Source organism: Pholcus phalangioides, unplaced genomic scaffold, assembly GCF_987345545.1.
Source record: "Pholcus phalangioides strain wild (caught in Gottingen) unplaced genomic scaffold, Ppha-v1.0 ptg000003l_1, whole genome shotgun sequence".
In the NCBI taxonomy this organism is placed as follows: Eukaryota; Metazoa; Arthropoda; class Arachnida; order Araneae; family Pholcidae; genus Pholcus; species Pholcus phalangioides.
Window position 1 is genome coordinate 30,375,034 of NW_028301596.1, and position 17,178 is coordinate 30,392,211.

The 17,178-nt window shown below is 34.3% G+C and overlaps 1 protein-coding gene across 1 annotated transcript in view; it reads left to right on the top strand.

Annotated features, from left to right (window-relative positions):
• The window catches only part of LOC149088384 (cAMP-dependent protein kinase catalytic subunit beta-like), a 97,206-nt gene that overhangs the window by 68,444 nt on the left and 11,584 nt on the right, over positions 1 to 17,178 (top strand). The window contains exons 4-9 of the mRNA XM_089247466.1: positions 6,967 to 7,095; positions 10,952 to 11,050; positions 11,970 to 12,052; positions 12,784 to 12,910; positions 13,971 to 14,066; positions 15,900 to 16,022. Coding sequence (XP_089103592.1) covers positions 6,967 to 7,095; positions 10,952 to 11,050; positions 11,970 to 12,052; positions 12,784 to 12,910; positions 13,971 to 14,066; positions 15,900 to 16,022 — 657 coding nt within the window. The remainder of the gene's footprint in view (positions 1 to 6,966; positions 7,096 to 10,951; positions 11,051 to 11,969; positions 12,053 to 12,783; positions 12,911 to 13,970; positions 14,067 to 15,899; positions 16,023 to 17,178) is intronic.

Here is a 17,178-nt window from a genome sequence, read left to right on the forward strand (position 1 = left end):
AATTAATTGTATTGTAGTCGATGAAACTAAATACTATTAAACAATTTCAGAAAAAAAAATGATAATGGCTGTTTTTTTACCATCATCTGATAATTACGAAAAAGCAGCAAAAATGAAAATACGCAAACAATGCAAATTACCGAACCGTATTCATTCAATGTTTCCCAACGGTTGCTGCTTTTAAAAAAAAAAAAGAAGAAAAGAAATTATGGATCGGATATCGAACATAAAATTCTGTATTGAGTTTTTTTTTTTACGTTCGGGGATAGAATTTCGTTTACAGCTGCTTCGTAGCTTAATCATTCGATTCAATGGGGGGGGGGGGAGTGCTCTTCTCTCTCTCTCTCTCTCTCTCACATGATTTCATAAATTCATAAATATTAGGGTCATTACCGAGAAACGGAAAACACACAAGAAAAAATAATGATAAAATCGTTAGTCGGAGGAAAATCTCTTTTTAACGAAAGCCCAGTAACAAGTTATAAATAGTGAAATATTTCCCAATCAGTTTCCCACGCATGTGAAAAGAATTCCTCGGTGAATGACACGTAATTACTAGCCTTAGAATGTATTTCATTTACCTGATTTGTGTTTGTGAACTTTATTTGAGTTGATAAATATATCTTTTCTTGGAGTATAGCGCTCATTTTTCTGAATGAAATCACTGGGAATTCCAATATTCGTTGAATTTCGCTTCCATACACATTACCGTACTTACGAACTCATTTACGATCCACAATCCCGGTCTACCGCCATTGGGTGATTCGCTACCGTTTTATCTTCGAAGAGGTACCAGAGAGTGTTGTTGAACATCTAAGGGTCAAGCATGGTACGCCGCTGGGGTGGTCGAGTGGTCACAGTGACGGACTCGTAACGCAGGTTCGAACCCTTCCATCTCAATACAGTGGTAATTGACTGAAGTTGGTTTTCTGTGGTTCCCAACTTCGAGGTACGAATACTAGCAGATCTTGCCGTTAAAAAGTCTCTCTACAGAGACAGTAACAAGCCTACAACGGTGAAATCTTCAATCATTACACTTATAGTTCATAGTTAGAAAAATTGATGGCAGATGGTAGAACTATAACAAGTATTACACTGAAACAAACTTTACATTAGGTTCAGAACACGAACACGCACATTCTAACATGTACCAACTCGTTAGAGGTTCCGCAGAGGAATGTGGACGAGGTGCATGTGTGGTTTAGTAGTAGTCCACGTCACTTAATGAGATCACATAGGGACTCATGGGTTTCTGATAACAATAACCGAATGATAACTACGTCCGTGAAAGTACCGTTTGCCAAAACGGTGGCCATACATCCCGTTTTCTGAACATGACGTATGGTAAACGGAATATTGGTGAAAGGACCACTGTATTTATCTTCCCCACGAAATTGATTGTAAAATGTTGTCAAGTTGAATTTCATATTTGAATTAGTCACCCCGGGTGTGTAGTAAATTCTAACACAATATTGACACGTTTGAAAAGAAATACAATAAACACGTTGGCGTAAATCGAGAAGCTTATGCTTAGAATAAGACAACCATAAGTATTCTTTATGGGCATTGTATTTGATCATTTTTGTCGCACCACGGTCATTTTCTGCACACGAAGGCTAATTAGACCGGGACCTACAATGTATTGCCGATTCCGAACAGCAGGCTTGTTTTTTTATATTCATCGAGAGGTTGGTACGCTAACCCCTTGATGTGCGACTCCTTGCGGTAGAAATCTTTTTCTGTGGTTTTCTGTTGTACTCCTGTGTCAGGAGAGTTTCTGATAGGGACATGGGGATTGTATAATATTTTATCATGTATTGTTTTTATAATTGCATTTTTACTTGGATCCTGTATTTTAGAAATATATGACATCCATATTTGTTATGGGAATCTTTTTCTCATTCACCTCGTTGGGCATTTTGCCTGTTGTGACCTTGTATTTTCTCGTCATGCTTTTGCCTTCACCATTGCAAAAGCAGTTCTACACGTACATGGATCACAGCGAATACTATGGACTGATTAGGAGAAATATTATTAAATACGGAAATTATAAATTAATTATAATAGAAATAATTACCAAATATAGAAATTTCCGTCAACAAGGGAGAGGGAGGAGAGAACACCTTCTATATAGCCTCCTGTATAGTTTTGCAGCCTGATAACGTTAACTTACAGGAAGAAAAATAAGTTTGGCTGCCTTCAGAATTCGCAAAAAACGAAAAAAAAAATCGTCGGGAAAAGAAATCGACAACATTATCCGAAGTACGAAGGTTTTTAACAGCTTGCTCATGCGAATATGAATTTGAAAAAGACAGAAAATTCAACTGCCCTTGCGGGAAAGATTGAAATTCGTTGCCTTCGTAGGCTAGGGCGCTCACCCGGCAAGTGAGAGGACCTGGGTTCTATAAGGACAGTTGAATTTTCTCTCTTTCCTAAATTCATCTTCGCATCAGCCAGCTGTTAAAAACCTTCATGTGGATAGCGGAGAGCGACGTCATCCTTTGATTATCCGAAGTCCCGTTAACTATAAACGAATTTTTCCCCGTGTTATGATATTGATCCATAGACTAAAGATATAGTTATTCTAATTCTGTGTATTGATCCGTTCCGCTCTTTGCAAAGAATTTTGATAAACTAACTTGTGCGAATTTTGTAACTTTGATAACAATATCCACACGATATCATTATCAGTGATTCTAATAAGCAACGTCGACTGTTTAAGTGAATTGCAGTATATACGTCAAAAGCCATCGGAATTTCTTACGGAGGATCGCACCGTACTGTGTATTATTTGAGCTTTTTTAATTTAATTTTTTTTAATTTCAATTTATTTTATTAAATAACAGTTACATTCGCAAAAATAACACTACCCAAGAGGCAAATGGCTGCCAATACTGGGGTTATGATCATGAAAAAAAAATTTAAAACTGATACAACGTTTCATGGGAAAAAAAAATATACATACATAAATTCAAACACAAAAATAATCATAAATACAAAATCAAGTTAATTAGTAGTACAAGTGTTTTGAAATTAATTAGTAAATATTTATAATGTGTTCATTACATTGAAGTAAAAAAGAAAAAGGGGGAGGGAAGAATTGTGTGTGTGTATATACATGTACATATTGTGGCTGGCTTTCGGAGTGCTACTTTAATTACACATAAAAAGGGATTAATAAGATTTGCAGTTATGGAGCTATGTGAAAATAAATTTCAATATCATTTATTGAGTGAAGATATTCTTTAAGTTTTCTTTTGAAATGAGGCAGATTTGTAATTGTTTGCATTTCATAAGGTATTGAATTGAAGAACATTGGCGCTATGAAAATGAAGTGTTTTTGCAAAATATCTTTGTGTGCATGTGGAATAGAAAAAATACAATTTGGTCTACGTGGATTTACTGTAGTGCGCATGGGCAAATGGTATTGTTTTTTGTACAGAGTAATTGCAACTTTTAGCAAGTACAGCTGACGAACAGTTAAGACGTCAGCATTACGGAAAAGAATATTAGACTGGGTGTTATAGTCATTATATATTAGTCGAATTACTTTTTTTTGTAGATTAATTATAGGACGAATATTACTATTGTAATCTCCACCATATATACAAAGACCGTAATATATGTGTGATTGAAACCACGAAAAATACAAATTTCTGATGAACACTTTATTAACCTGACTTCTGAGATGAAAAAACTTGAAAATCATGTACCTCAATTTATTATGTAGAAAGTTTACGTGTGATTTCCATTTTAAATTATTATCGAAATAGAGGCCGAGATATTTAATACTCTTGACAGCTTTAAGACAGTTACATGAACATGAAGTGAGATTACATTGGTTAGTATGGTATATCAATTGAATAGGGTCAGGAGAATTATCTCGTAGGGAAAATTTCATGTATTTGCTCTTTTCAATATTAATTTCCAGATCATTAATAAGAAACCAATTCCGAATTTTTAAAAGATCTTCATTTATTTTTTGGTTCAATACCTCTAGTGGATCATTACTTGCATACATGACCACCGTATCATCAGCGAAGCAGATAATTTTACCAAAAATATCAATGTCGCAAAAGTCATTTATGAATATTTGAAACAATAAGGGACCTAAAACTGAGCCGTGAGGGACTCCCCTTTTAATTATTAAAGGAGAACTGTAGAAACTTGAACATCTGACTCTTTGGATTCTATTTTCCAAGTATGATTTCATCAAATCGTGTGTACCACCCCTGATGCCAATTGAATACATTTTCGAAAGGAGAATATCGTGATTTATTGAATCAAAAGCTTTTCTTATATCCAAGAATATTGCTATTACTTTGTGGGATTTATCAACGTTTTCATAGACAAATTGAGTAAAAGTTAATAATGCTGTTTCAGTATTTTTTTTAGGTAGAAACCCATGCTGATTATCAGAAAAGAATTTTGTTTTGTTAAGGAAGTCAAATACTCGGATTTTTATGATGGTCTCAAACACTTTCGAAAATGTTGGAAGAACAGATATTGCTCTATAGTTGTTAAAAACATTCACATCTCCTGATTTGTAAACTGGTGTAACATTTGCAATTTTTAAAACATCAGGAAAAATAGAGTATTTAATGCAGTCATTAAAAAGTTGGGTCATATAAGAAACCACATTATTTGGAAGCACTCTTAGTATCTTTGAATTAATAATGTTAGAACAATTTTTACGTCGAGATATATCAAATATAATATTCGAGACCTCAGTATAACTTATTTCAGAAAAAAACATTGATTGAGAGTTATTGTTAATTGAATAGGCAGGAACATAATTTTGATACGAAGAGTTATTTCCACCCGACATCGTGATGAAATGGGTATTAATATTATTTAAAGTTAAAATTGGATCCCTTCCCATAGGCAAAGATTGTTTTGGCCCATCGGTACCTAATATTTTATTTACAAATTTCCATTGTTGTTGTGATGTATGGCATTTATTAAATTCATGAAGAAAAAATTTATTTTTTGCTTCAGTAACTTTCATTTTAACACAAGAAGTAACCGATTTATATGCAATGTTCACCAAGACATCAAATGGAAATTTTTTACATTTCAAATAGAGACTTTGTTTTAGTTTTACAAGATCCAAAACCTCCTTTGTAACCCAACTATTTTTTTTTCTGTTTTTCGGTTTATTAAAGCATTTAGTATGATTCATAGTGATAATTTCAAGAGTTTTGAGAAAAGAGTCAAATGAAATATTGGGATCACTTTCTACATATGCAAATTCATAATTGTTTAAGTAATCAGTAATATTTTGGTAATCAACAGACATAAATTTCTTTCTCAATTTATTGGAATTGTAAGTATTGTTAATAAAATTTAATTTACAACCAATTGCATAATGATCAGTTAAACTAGATTGGAAAACAAATGAATTAACACATTCCATGTTTCTGCTCATTCTGATGAAAACGTGGTCAATACATGATCCACTGCCATTAGAATATGATCTGGTTATGTTATTGATGAAACATTGGAAACCAATACCATAGAGAAAATCAAGATAATCAATGACAACGTTATCATTAACATTCAATAAATCTATATTTATATCACCAATCAGAACAACATTCCGATATTTAAGTGTTTGTAAAATCGGACTAATTTCAGATACAAAACAGTCAGAGGAGAACGCATGAGATCTATATGCACTAAAAACCAACAATTCCAAGAGATCACTATAAATTACAACATATTCAGCGGTTTGCATAGTTACAAAGGTGATCTGATTGAAATTGAGTGATTTTTTTGCAAAAACCATAACCCCTCCAGATCTATTTTCTTTACGACACTGAAAAAATTTTGAAAAATTGGGGATATTGTACAAAGCAATCTCATTTTCATAAACCCATATTTCACTTAAAACCAAAACATCTATATATTTCAACACAGGTGTTAAAGTTAAAATTAATTCGTCAAAATTTGTTCGTAGGCTACGTATATTGTAATGGAGTATGTTAAATTGTAGTTTTGGGCAAGATAAATCACATTTCGGGTATAAAAAATTTCGGAGATCATCCAGAGTGCACAGTACAAGACAATCTATTTCTCTATCAATGAACGATATTATTTAAATCCTCAATAGTACTTATCCTGTACACTCCGGAACCCTCCGATTGACGTAAAAATATCTTACCTCCTTTTGCCCAACAAAACTTGTAATCATGCTCCGTTTTGAATTGTTTAGCGTGATACAATACCTGTTTTAAATAAGGAGCCAAATGTTCATTGAAATAAGCAGTATTCGGTCTCAGCCTAGAATCAATTTTCGAAGCACATAATTTCAGTTCACGAGCCGCAGCTAAACACATATCACGGGTTTTTTTTGAGTCAAATTGGATTATGATAGGCTTAATCTTGTCCTTTCTTGAAGTTGGTACTCTATGAATGGCTGTAACTCTCTCAGCTATATCTAATTTTAGGTGTTGGAACAAAGCTGTCTTGATCGTTTCTATGTTTTCATCAGCTGTCTCTGGCAGACCCAAAACCTCAACATTTTTTCATAATAGTTATATAATAGAAATAAATACTAAATTTTGTTTTTTAATTTTATAAATGGCGTATAGGTAGATAATATAAGACTTATATATAGACTTTTTCCCCAAACAAGTCCTTTTATTCCTTGAAATTTCATTCGTCAATAATGAAATTTCAAGGAATAAAAGGACTTGTTTGTCTCGTTTAAGCGGGGAAAAAGTCTATATACTATCAAAAACAGATCATCTTCATCTGCCAAGGAATGAATTTTTACGGGTGAATTTCAAATGTTGTAGATCTGATTGTTTCCTTTAGAAAATAATTTTTTTTTTGAGAAAGAAAGATCAGTGCGGATTTGCGTGTTTTTGTTTTTTTCAAACATAGAATTAAAATTCGATTAGGAATCCTGAGATATATTTCACGTGGCCAATATTACAACCCGGTTCTCCTTTTAAATTTCAGAGCAAAGCGAAGCTAAGTCATTTCGAGAGAATTCAAACTTTAGGAACTGGATCGTTTGGCCGTGTCATGCTTGTCCAACACAAAGAAACGGAGCAATATTATGCTATGAAAATATTGGACAAGCTGAAGGTAAGACATTCGAACGCTTTTATGTTCAAAAACCATCTTTCCTTGACGTAAGAAATTTTTATTATTCATAAAATAATTTACTTTAAAACAGCAAAGATCGTAAAATTCTGTTTTTATGAGCATTAGATATTTTTACTTCGTTTTATTCCAGAAAGAAATTTAGGTTAAAAATTGACTTTGAAAGGAGCGTGTATTCGTTCCTCTTTCGCATCGAAAAATATTCTTCTTCTTTTTTTTCCCAACGGAAATGTTTACACTTTTTCAAACGATTGAAATGCTTGAAAGTATCATACAGCGCAGTGTTTCTCAACATTCTGAAAACAAAGGCCAGTAAAATGCCTGAGGCAATTTGACGGATCAGTTGAGTTCCGTATTACGGGACATTTTTGTTGTTTCGATTTTATTTATACATTTGTCCCGTTTTTCCAACGATAGAAATTTGAATTTGTAATAATTGCTAAAGTCGTATAACGCACAGCGTTTTTATAATATAAATTATAATATGACCATTATGGCAAAAACGATAAATATTCATCTAACATATACTTGTCAGGTTCAGCGTTTTTTTCAGAAATTTTTCAGCAATTTTAATTACGATCGGTGATTGTGTCTACTTTTATCAAGGTTTTTATGATAATTGACAATTATTATTTAAGATCCCAATCTCAATCTCTCTCTCTCTCTCCTCCCTCCCCCCCCCCCTCCCCCACAGTATTTTTGTCAATGAAATGTGGTCATCAGATCATTTGAATATTTTTTTCATGAGGTACTGTTTATTTTCTAAAACTGCTATTTGTAGCAGTCCTTCATTTCCACACTCTTTAGCAATTTTAGCAGTGTTTGGCGAATTGCATTTAAAGCAATAAACTGCAATTTTTGGCAAAATTCAGCAATATTCATTATTTGAGATCGCAATTGCCTGCATTGTCCTCGATGATGTATGGTGAACCAAAGTTTGAAGGTATAATTTTATTTGAACCCAATATGGGTATTACTGTACTAATATCAATTACAACGGGTGAATAATTTTATCAAGTCTGACTACGGACCATAGGTTCAGAAACGCTGATATAGCGCGTCCAGGAAATCTTTAAAAAGGTCATTTTTCTTCTCGATCATTGGTCGTAGATTAAGACTTCCAATTCCAAAAAAATGTTAAATGTAGCTGTTAAGTGAGATTAACATTAATGAGGTTTAAATGTTGAGTGAGGTTATAATAATCATATTATGGTACTTTTACATTAATAAATTACGTAATTTTTTAAGAAAAAAAATACAATGTATTCCTCTGTTATCACAAAAAATGAGTAACTTTGCCTGGTTTTAATTTATACAAAAATTGCCACGTTTTTAAGACAAATAAATTCAACTGGTCGAATGTATTTGTCTTAAAAACGTGGCAATTTTTGTATAAATTTGTATAAATATTCTTCTGTTATTCAAGGGGTTTAATAAATACCAAGCAAATAATAAATTATTTAAGAAAAATAAAATGGTATAACGGAAGAAAAACTCTTTAAAAATATCAGGTGATTTCAATATTTTTCGTAGTTATTTTTCTGCGTTGTCAATTTTATACCATACTAGCTGATACGTTGCCCGCCCCGTAAAAAATGTATATACGTATAGCTTATTAATTATTTCTTAATCTAAAAAAATTCTGTATCAAGTAAGAAAAATTACTTTTATTTTTAAATATTATAATTAAAAACTTCAGGCAATCGCTTGTGGATAATACACGATATGTTTTGTTTTTCCATCTGGTGTGTAGATGTACAAATTTTTGGGATTACCAACACGCGACGAAAAGCTGTCCGTGAGAAATTCAGGGCTCAAGTAGGTTGATACCTGCCACTGCTAACGACTGGCCTCGCGCTTTGTTGATTGTCATGGCATAAACTAAACGAATCGGGAACTGTAATCGCTTGAAAGTGAATGGCATTTCTTCAGTGATAATTGGGATACGTTGAATGAAGACGTCTTCTCCTTTGCCACATCCAGTTAGAATCGTTGCTTCGATGATATAATTGTGCAATTCCTTCCTGCAGAGTCTGGTGCCATTGCAGAGTCTCGGTGTCTCCAAATTTCTTAAAAGCATTATAGCTGCTCCGACTTTGAGGGTCAAATTGTGTGGTGGCACACCCGGAATATCTAAAGAGTTCAGAAATTCTGCAGAATACAGAACTGTCTGCGCTGAGTCTGTGACAGTGTCAACCGATTTGTAAGAAGTGGAGTCTCCCGGAATAGTTTTTAGGATTTTTTCGATGATCTTGTTCACACTGTCATTTTTCGATGCCGGAACGCCACTCACAAAGCCAGTCATGGTTTCGGTGATTTTGTTGAATGTTTGGGAAGACTTTGTCTGCAAGTTCTTGAACTGAATTTAACAACTGGCAAAATCCATTTGGGAAAGTAATCAGTCAAGTTCTTGGGTCTACTGGAATTCTTCCATTGCCAAGTTTGATCAACTGATGTAAAAATGATAGCAGTGCTGAGTCATTCTGCAGTTGAACTCGCATATTTTTGGATGATAATAATTTTTTAACTTCGTGCCAGAGTGTTGATGATTTGAGGCAAGCATTGAGTTGATCAGCTGGCGTGAACATTTTTATTCTCAATTTTGTCGTCGTAGTTGTTGTTCTCTGTTGTTAGCGACGTCATACGTCCAGCTTGTGCAGCGAATATTATTCAAACGTCTTTAAAGCATTTTTTAAATTGAAACTATAACTTTACGATGGGCGGTTGATGAGATAAAGGCTAGCCTATATACAGGATACCCTGTATATAGGCTAGCAGAAATACCCTGCGCTTCCCGGGTTTTCTTCAATTACTGGGAGGATTGGAAATGTGACAAACCGTTATAAAGGAATAAACTGTTACAATAACAGAATTAAAGGTGTGACAAACCATTGTAAAGGCATATATACACGTCTGAAACGCATTGTTGGAAACCACGGTAACCAAAGTAAACGTTCCGAAAGTGATAGTTGAGGCTCCCAAAACCATTGTTGCCCGACAGTTTTTTGCCCATTTCGGGCATTTTCCCAGCTCTGACGAACTTTTAAAGTAGCCTACGGTTCAATCCCGGACCTGTTTGGTAGATATGCAAAATCTGGCGACGATCGGTCTAAAACTGTAGATTTGTATAAAGAGCATACATACATACATACTTTCACATTTATATATAAGATCCCTTTCAAACCCTGGTGCTGTGGGTTGCTTTTCCTCACTGTAGAATTTTTTTCTTTTGACATCAGAAATTTCAGTCCTGACTTAACGGATTGTGTAAGTTTTGAGTTAGCAATATGGTGAATATGAACTTTGGGACTTTCATCAGAGGACAGCACTCGAAATTGAACTTTCGGGGAGGGGGTTTACGAAGGTTTCCAAGAGAAAGTGACTCAAGGAAAAGTGTGATTTATCGCATAAAATTTAGCAATAAAATTCTGGAAAAAAAGTTCCATGTTAAGATGAGTATACTCTGCATCATCTTGGCTGAAAAAATCTGAATGAAATGAATCATTTCTTCACAAAAAAATTGAAAATGCAAAGATTTGCTGACATTTATGTTTTTTACGCATTTTTTGAGTATTAAAAATGCAAAAAAAAAAAAAAAACCATCTTGAAAATTCCAAAAACAAAATGAATGCTGGATCTGAAAAGGAATGCGGATTCCGCTATCAGAAGTTTTTGGAAGTGAATTCGAATAGTATTTGTAACAAAATTTTACTCATAATATTTATGAAAAATTCTATTGATTAAAAAAAATCTATCGATGTTTTGTTTTATCAAGACGCAGTTTTTCTTTTTATCGCTCTAAATGAAATACAACATCTCTCTGATGATTCTATTCCAGGTCGTCAAATTAAAACAAGTCGACCACACTCTGAACGAGAAGAGAATATTGCAAGCCATCGATTTCCCGTTCATGGTCAGATTAGTATACCATTTCAAGGTGAGAAGCCGGTATTTGCAATTCCCCCTTCTCTTTTGTTTTTGTATGTAAATATCGCCAACTTAGCAACAATATAAGTATCTGATAAGTTTTATTTTAGTAGAGTCCGAGAGGGGCATTCATTAAATGACACAATATTTTTGTAATACGAAATCATTGGGGAAAAAATTGGAGAAGTGTATGAAATATCTAACTCGTATATAATCGAAGGAACTAATTTAAATATGTGGTTCAAAATACATCACATTCCATGTAACTCCTAAACATATAAATGCGATAAATCGGTTATTATACATAATACCCTAGTGTAATTGGTGAATTTGATAAGTATGAAAAAAAAAATCCAAATGAGTCTAGTACGTATGATGAATATAGTCAGACCCCAATATAATGATAACAAATTTTGCTATCGTACCCCGATGCAATGATACAATATATGTATGAATTATCATGTATAGTATATCGTATAGTACGATTTATCATGTTTAGCAACGACGCGGTGCTTGGGTATTATGCATAATCACCGGTAAAAGTGATTAATTTAGGAAAATTTATCAAATTAACCAACGGCGCTTGGTTACTTTGCATAACCACAGTAAAAGTGATAAATTCAGTGAAATTTATCAAACTTACCATACTGCTCGGTGATTATGCCGGTTAATATGTGTAATTATCGGATTTATCACATTTACCGAAACATATATATTCATAATTATACAGAAAATATTTAGGGAACTCGTTGTATTTGGATTAATACTTTTAATAGAATTTACCCATTCAATATTTCGTGAGAATTATACGTCCATTTTGTGAGAATTTCGATGTACACAAAGAGCATTTCGTGCAAAATCGCATTTGATACGAATGAAATAAATAACTTTCCTTTCTTCGTCATGAACCACTTTTTTTCAATATTTAGGATAATTCCAACCTTTACATGGTCATGGAATACGTGTCTGGAGGTGAGATGTTTTCACATCTGAGGAAAAGTGGGAAATTCAAGTAAGCACATCCGATTTGTAACGAGCATATTGACTGGCTAAAAATAAATTCCCGGCTAATCATAAAAAAACTACGATTTTCACCGGATTTTATTGATTAATTCTAAATCACAAATTGTTTAATTTAGGAAATTATAGTGAAATGAAAATTTTTGCTTAAACGTAATTATAAAGAGATTTTCAAGTTAATAATCCCTCAAATCGATTAATTAAATCAAAATCGTTATCTTAAATAACAGTTTATAAAATAGATTATTTTAATATAATTCTCAGATTCATTCCTAAATCTTCGAGAATTATTTTAATGTCTACTGCGCTATGATTTTTTGCTAAATGGTTTAAAAACTCAAGTATACGAGAAAGCAAAAATTATTCGTTAGAATATAAACACGGCTAATGTAAATTATTATATACGTTTATTTTTCTCGATGACACCCTAAATTTCAATTTAATTGCATTGAAAAAGAAATGAACAAAATCTCTTGCGTTCATTTAATTATGCTAAATGTAGGGCGTCTTAAGTGACTTCAACCAGCACCTCCTGGAGATAGATCTATCTCTAGGTGGGGCTGATTCAACACATTTTTTTTTTGCTCAAAACTGCGTTCGTAAATTGGTATATGTTCTGATAAATTTTATTTGCGCAAAATTCAAAGTGAGTTCGGTTTTTCTGCCTTAATCAAGTCCGAATGTTTTGACTCTCTCTTTTTTTTTTTTTTTTTCTCATTACAGTGAAGAAACCGCCAGGTTTTATGCATCACAAATCGTGTTGTCCTTCGAGTATTTACATTCGTTAGATTTGGTCTACAGGGATTTGAAACCTGAAAATTTGTTGATCGCCGAAGATGGATATGTTAGAGTGAGTTTCATGCATCTAAAATTGTTAGTCATTACTGGAGCCCGGATTATATGCACTAAAAACACTCAAATATGCACTAAAAACGCTGAAACATGCACCAAAAATAAAGATGAATCTACATTTAAATATGCCGAGATGTGCAGTGAAATAAAAACAAACAAATTTATAAGAAAAATAAAAACAAATTTATTTAATAATGCCGAAGTGTGTCACTAAAAATGACAAATATATACAAAATTTTTTAAAAAAATGCATTTGAAAGTGCTCAAAAAGGTTCATAAAAAGTGTAGAAATACGCATTTAAAATTCTTTAATATGCTCTAAAGAGCATAGATATATTGAAAAATATAAAAAATATACGTGAAATGAAGAAATATGCAGTTAAAAATGCGCAAAAAATGAGAAAAAAAAAGTGCATTTAAAAATGCAGAAATATGACCTAAAAATGAAAAATATGCATAGTAAAAGCTCTGAAGTATGGTCTAACGTAAGAGAAAATAAAAATGTGCAGTAAAACTAGAAAATATGCGCAAAAATTAGCACATATTTTTAGAAGTGTAACCAGTAGTAAACTTGCTGAACTGTGTCAGCAATACAGAAAAAAACTAATGCGTTTTTTTTTTACCAAATCAGACGTGAATATCTTGTATAGCCCATTCTATGAGTTATTAAATTTTAAAGTTGTAAAGATAAATTTGGAACACCCTGAACCATATATTTTATATTCAATTATTCCTCCTTGCCTCAATGGACAAATCGAATCAAATTATTCGTTTTAAGGGTTCAGATGCATAGGAGACCTAAATGAAAATCATATCTGGGACTATGATTTTCGAAAGTATCCAAATTCGTAGGGGGGTACTTCCAGCTAGGTAGTGGAGGATGGGGAGGGGGTGACTGACAGACACTACACTAGTGTGCCCCGAGGACCCGTGATACCGGATCATGAGACGACGCTGGCTGTACCTGATTTTAGAAACCCATTTTTTCGGTTTTCATTGATCTTAATTGACGCATCACTCACTCACTCTCGGTTCATCTTGGGTTGGTTTTTTTCCAGGTGACAGACTTCGGCTTCGCCAAAAAAGTTCGAGGGAGAACGTGGACGCTGTGCGGTACGCCAGAATACATCGCACCAGAAATCATTCTTAGCAAAGTAGGTCTTTCAGTTTTTGGAAAATATATTTTAAAAATATCTTTCTATTTATTATTATTTTTTCGTTCATCAGAAAGTTTTTCATAACAAAAGTTCATGTTGAGTTTTTAAAGCAGATGCCCCCCCCCCCCCCCGTTCACGATTGAAATAGACTATAGTTTAACTTCGTTCTGTTACATCCTAAAACACACAAGCCAATGCTACATTTCTGAGATGTTTTATCGTTATTTAATGCGAACACCGCATTGTGATACCTCAACAGACCAAGGATGGTTCGAGATTCGAGATATTTTATCGTGATATATGTTTAGCCACAAGAGTCTCGAAATAGAGCAGGGATAGGAAGGAACTGCCGCAATCTCGTAGCTAAACAGCTTTCCACAACTTTTGACTGCAAGCAGATCGAAAGATGGAGAGAATATATTCGAGGTTGAAGAGGACTGGGCGTGAAATGGCCAGAAGAGACCGGCCATTTCACGTTTAATTCTCTCCGCCTATCATCTATTTGATTATTACTACTGAACCGTACATGTACCTTTAAACATACGTTAGAAATTCCCCCAGACAAACATGCGGGGGGGGGGGGGGAAAGCATAACGTATTTATATCGTCGAAGTTCTGCTTGTTTCGTGTTACATTGCTGCTGCCATCTGACATCCCTATTTTGAAGTAAAAATGGGAATGTCTCAATTTTCATGTTATGTAAGTATCGTGTTAGAGGTCTGCCTACTCTCTGCGAAGAGCCCCTGTCGAGGCCATCGACAATGGGTATGTCGAGGCCATCACGGCCGAATGGGACACCAGCTGACCAATAAGGTTCGAGGCTTTTTTGAAACGGCAGACTGGCTCATATTCGCACCTCGAAGACATAGAATAAAGACGTTGATCATGACAACGGGATGTTTCATGAAGAGCATCTAAAAGGAATAGAAATTCTAAAATAAAATAAAAAATTTGGAACGAGTTCAACAAAAAAAGAGCGGAATAAAATGTAAATTGAGGGAAATAGAAAAAAGGGAAAATTTTTTAGACTACCTCCAATCAAAAGAATGTCGATTAATAAAAAACTGGCGCCCTCTACCGAATTTTTTCACACAAAAATTTAATGAAAATTCGTCGAGATATCAATAGCAAAAATTTTTGATTTTTTTTGCCCCTTTTTACGTGCAAAAAACCGTTTAAAAGGATAACAATCCTAAAAATCGACAGAAATCAAGAAGTTGATACATTGATATCACGACAACGATTGACATTTTTTTTTTAAATCGGAGACAACATAAAAAATTCAGTTTTTACACTCAACCCATCATTTTATAGGAGAGAAGTAGGACACACAATTTATTTTATTTCTTTAACGATTTACTTCAATTCCAGAACTGTTATTTCTTTCGGGTGGCAGGCGCTCTTCTTCGTGAAACACACACACAATCGGTATACAGTAAATTCATAGCAGGCTCTGCGGATTTTTTTTCGTTTTAATATAATTAAGACGAAAAATATTCAAAGGAAGAAGCCACTTTGTAACCTGTTACGAGATTATCTAGAAGTTGTTAGGAGCGGATAGAATAGATAATTTCTCCAAAGACCAAGAAGCCAACAACAAACAAGCTCGCCTCCGAGATGTAAATCAGTCGTTCGTGGGTCGAGATTAGACGAGAATCTAATGCGTTCTGTTTTCGTAAACACCGGGCTATATTTGTGAGCTTTACGAGAATCGATATACTAAAAATTCTGCGCTTATTTTCTGTTTTTATCTTCTTTTTTTTTTTCATGTTCTTTAACACCTACATCATTGCACTTTTTTTTTCTTCTTCTCGTAATGTTTCAATTTAGGGCTACAACAAAGCTGTGGACTGGTGGGCGTTCGGAGTCTTGGTTTATGAAATGGCTGCGGGCTATCCGCCTTTCTACGCCGACCAACCCATACAAATATACGAGAGGATTTTATCCGGAAAGGTATCGTGAATTTTTATTCATAAGACAGAGAACTCTCTCTCTTTCATTTGCTAAAATACTCGGCATTTTGCCAACATTTTTTCCCCCATAAAAATTCCATGCCCATAATTCATACCAAAACAAGCAAAAAGTTGCGAGTTTCCATTTTTTACCATTGGCTATTAAAATTTTACACAATCAACCCCCCCCCCCCTTCCTTTTGAATACCTTTTTATGAATTTCATTGCCAGGTAATCGACAATGATTTTTCAACCGTAATTAGATGAATAGATAAAAAAATTACTTCTTATAGAGCCTTCATGTTCAAACCATGGGCCTTGGAGTCATCTGATGTGGCCCGCGAACTCAAACCTAACTTTGCAAAAATGAACTAAGCGGCACATTTCCAAATCACTTTAGTCACCCACGGTGTGGTGCATTCGTACATCACTCAAGTGACCCGCGGTACATTTGCAGATACCTCAAGGGGCCTGCAGGACATCCCCATATCATTTGAGTGACCCGCGGCATATTTACAGATCACCGCGGCACAGGTCCAAAGCACTTAAGAGGTCCACGATACATTTACACATACATATCACTTAAGTGACCCGTGGGAAAATTTATAGATCAGTTAAGTGACCCACGGCAAGCCCGTTATTTGGGGGGTTCAAGGGGCCGTTGTCCCCCCCCCCCTGGCTTTTGAAAATGTACTAAAAATGATATATATATATCATTTTTGTATAATTATAAATACATTGAGTACATGTTCTTTGCCCCCCTGGAAAAAGTTGAAATGACGACCCACGGCATATTCTTTCTTCATTTAAATAACCTGTAGTGCAGTTCCAGATCATTCAAGTGGTCCACGAAACGTTTTAAAATTAAGTGTTCCACATTTTCCTAAGGTTTAACACTCTTGTTTTGGAGAGACTTTTCAACTTTGGAACCCTTCAAATATTATGCATGTTCTAAGAAACCCACACTGGTAAGAACAGTGGTGCTCAACCAGTAACGCCAATCCATTCGAGGGTACGCGAAAAAGTATCGGAAGTGGCGGAAAAATCGAGTATGCCTGCAATTTAAAAATAGTGTAAAGCATTAGTTAGGCGCAATATTTACAAGTGGCTGCGCATACTTCCTACACATTTCTAAGGGTACGCAAGTCTCATGTGCA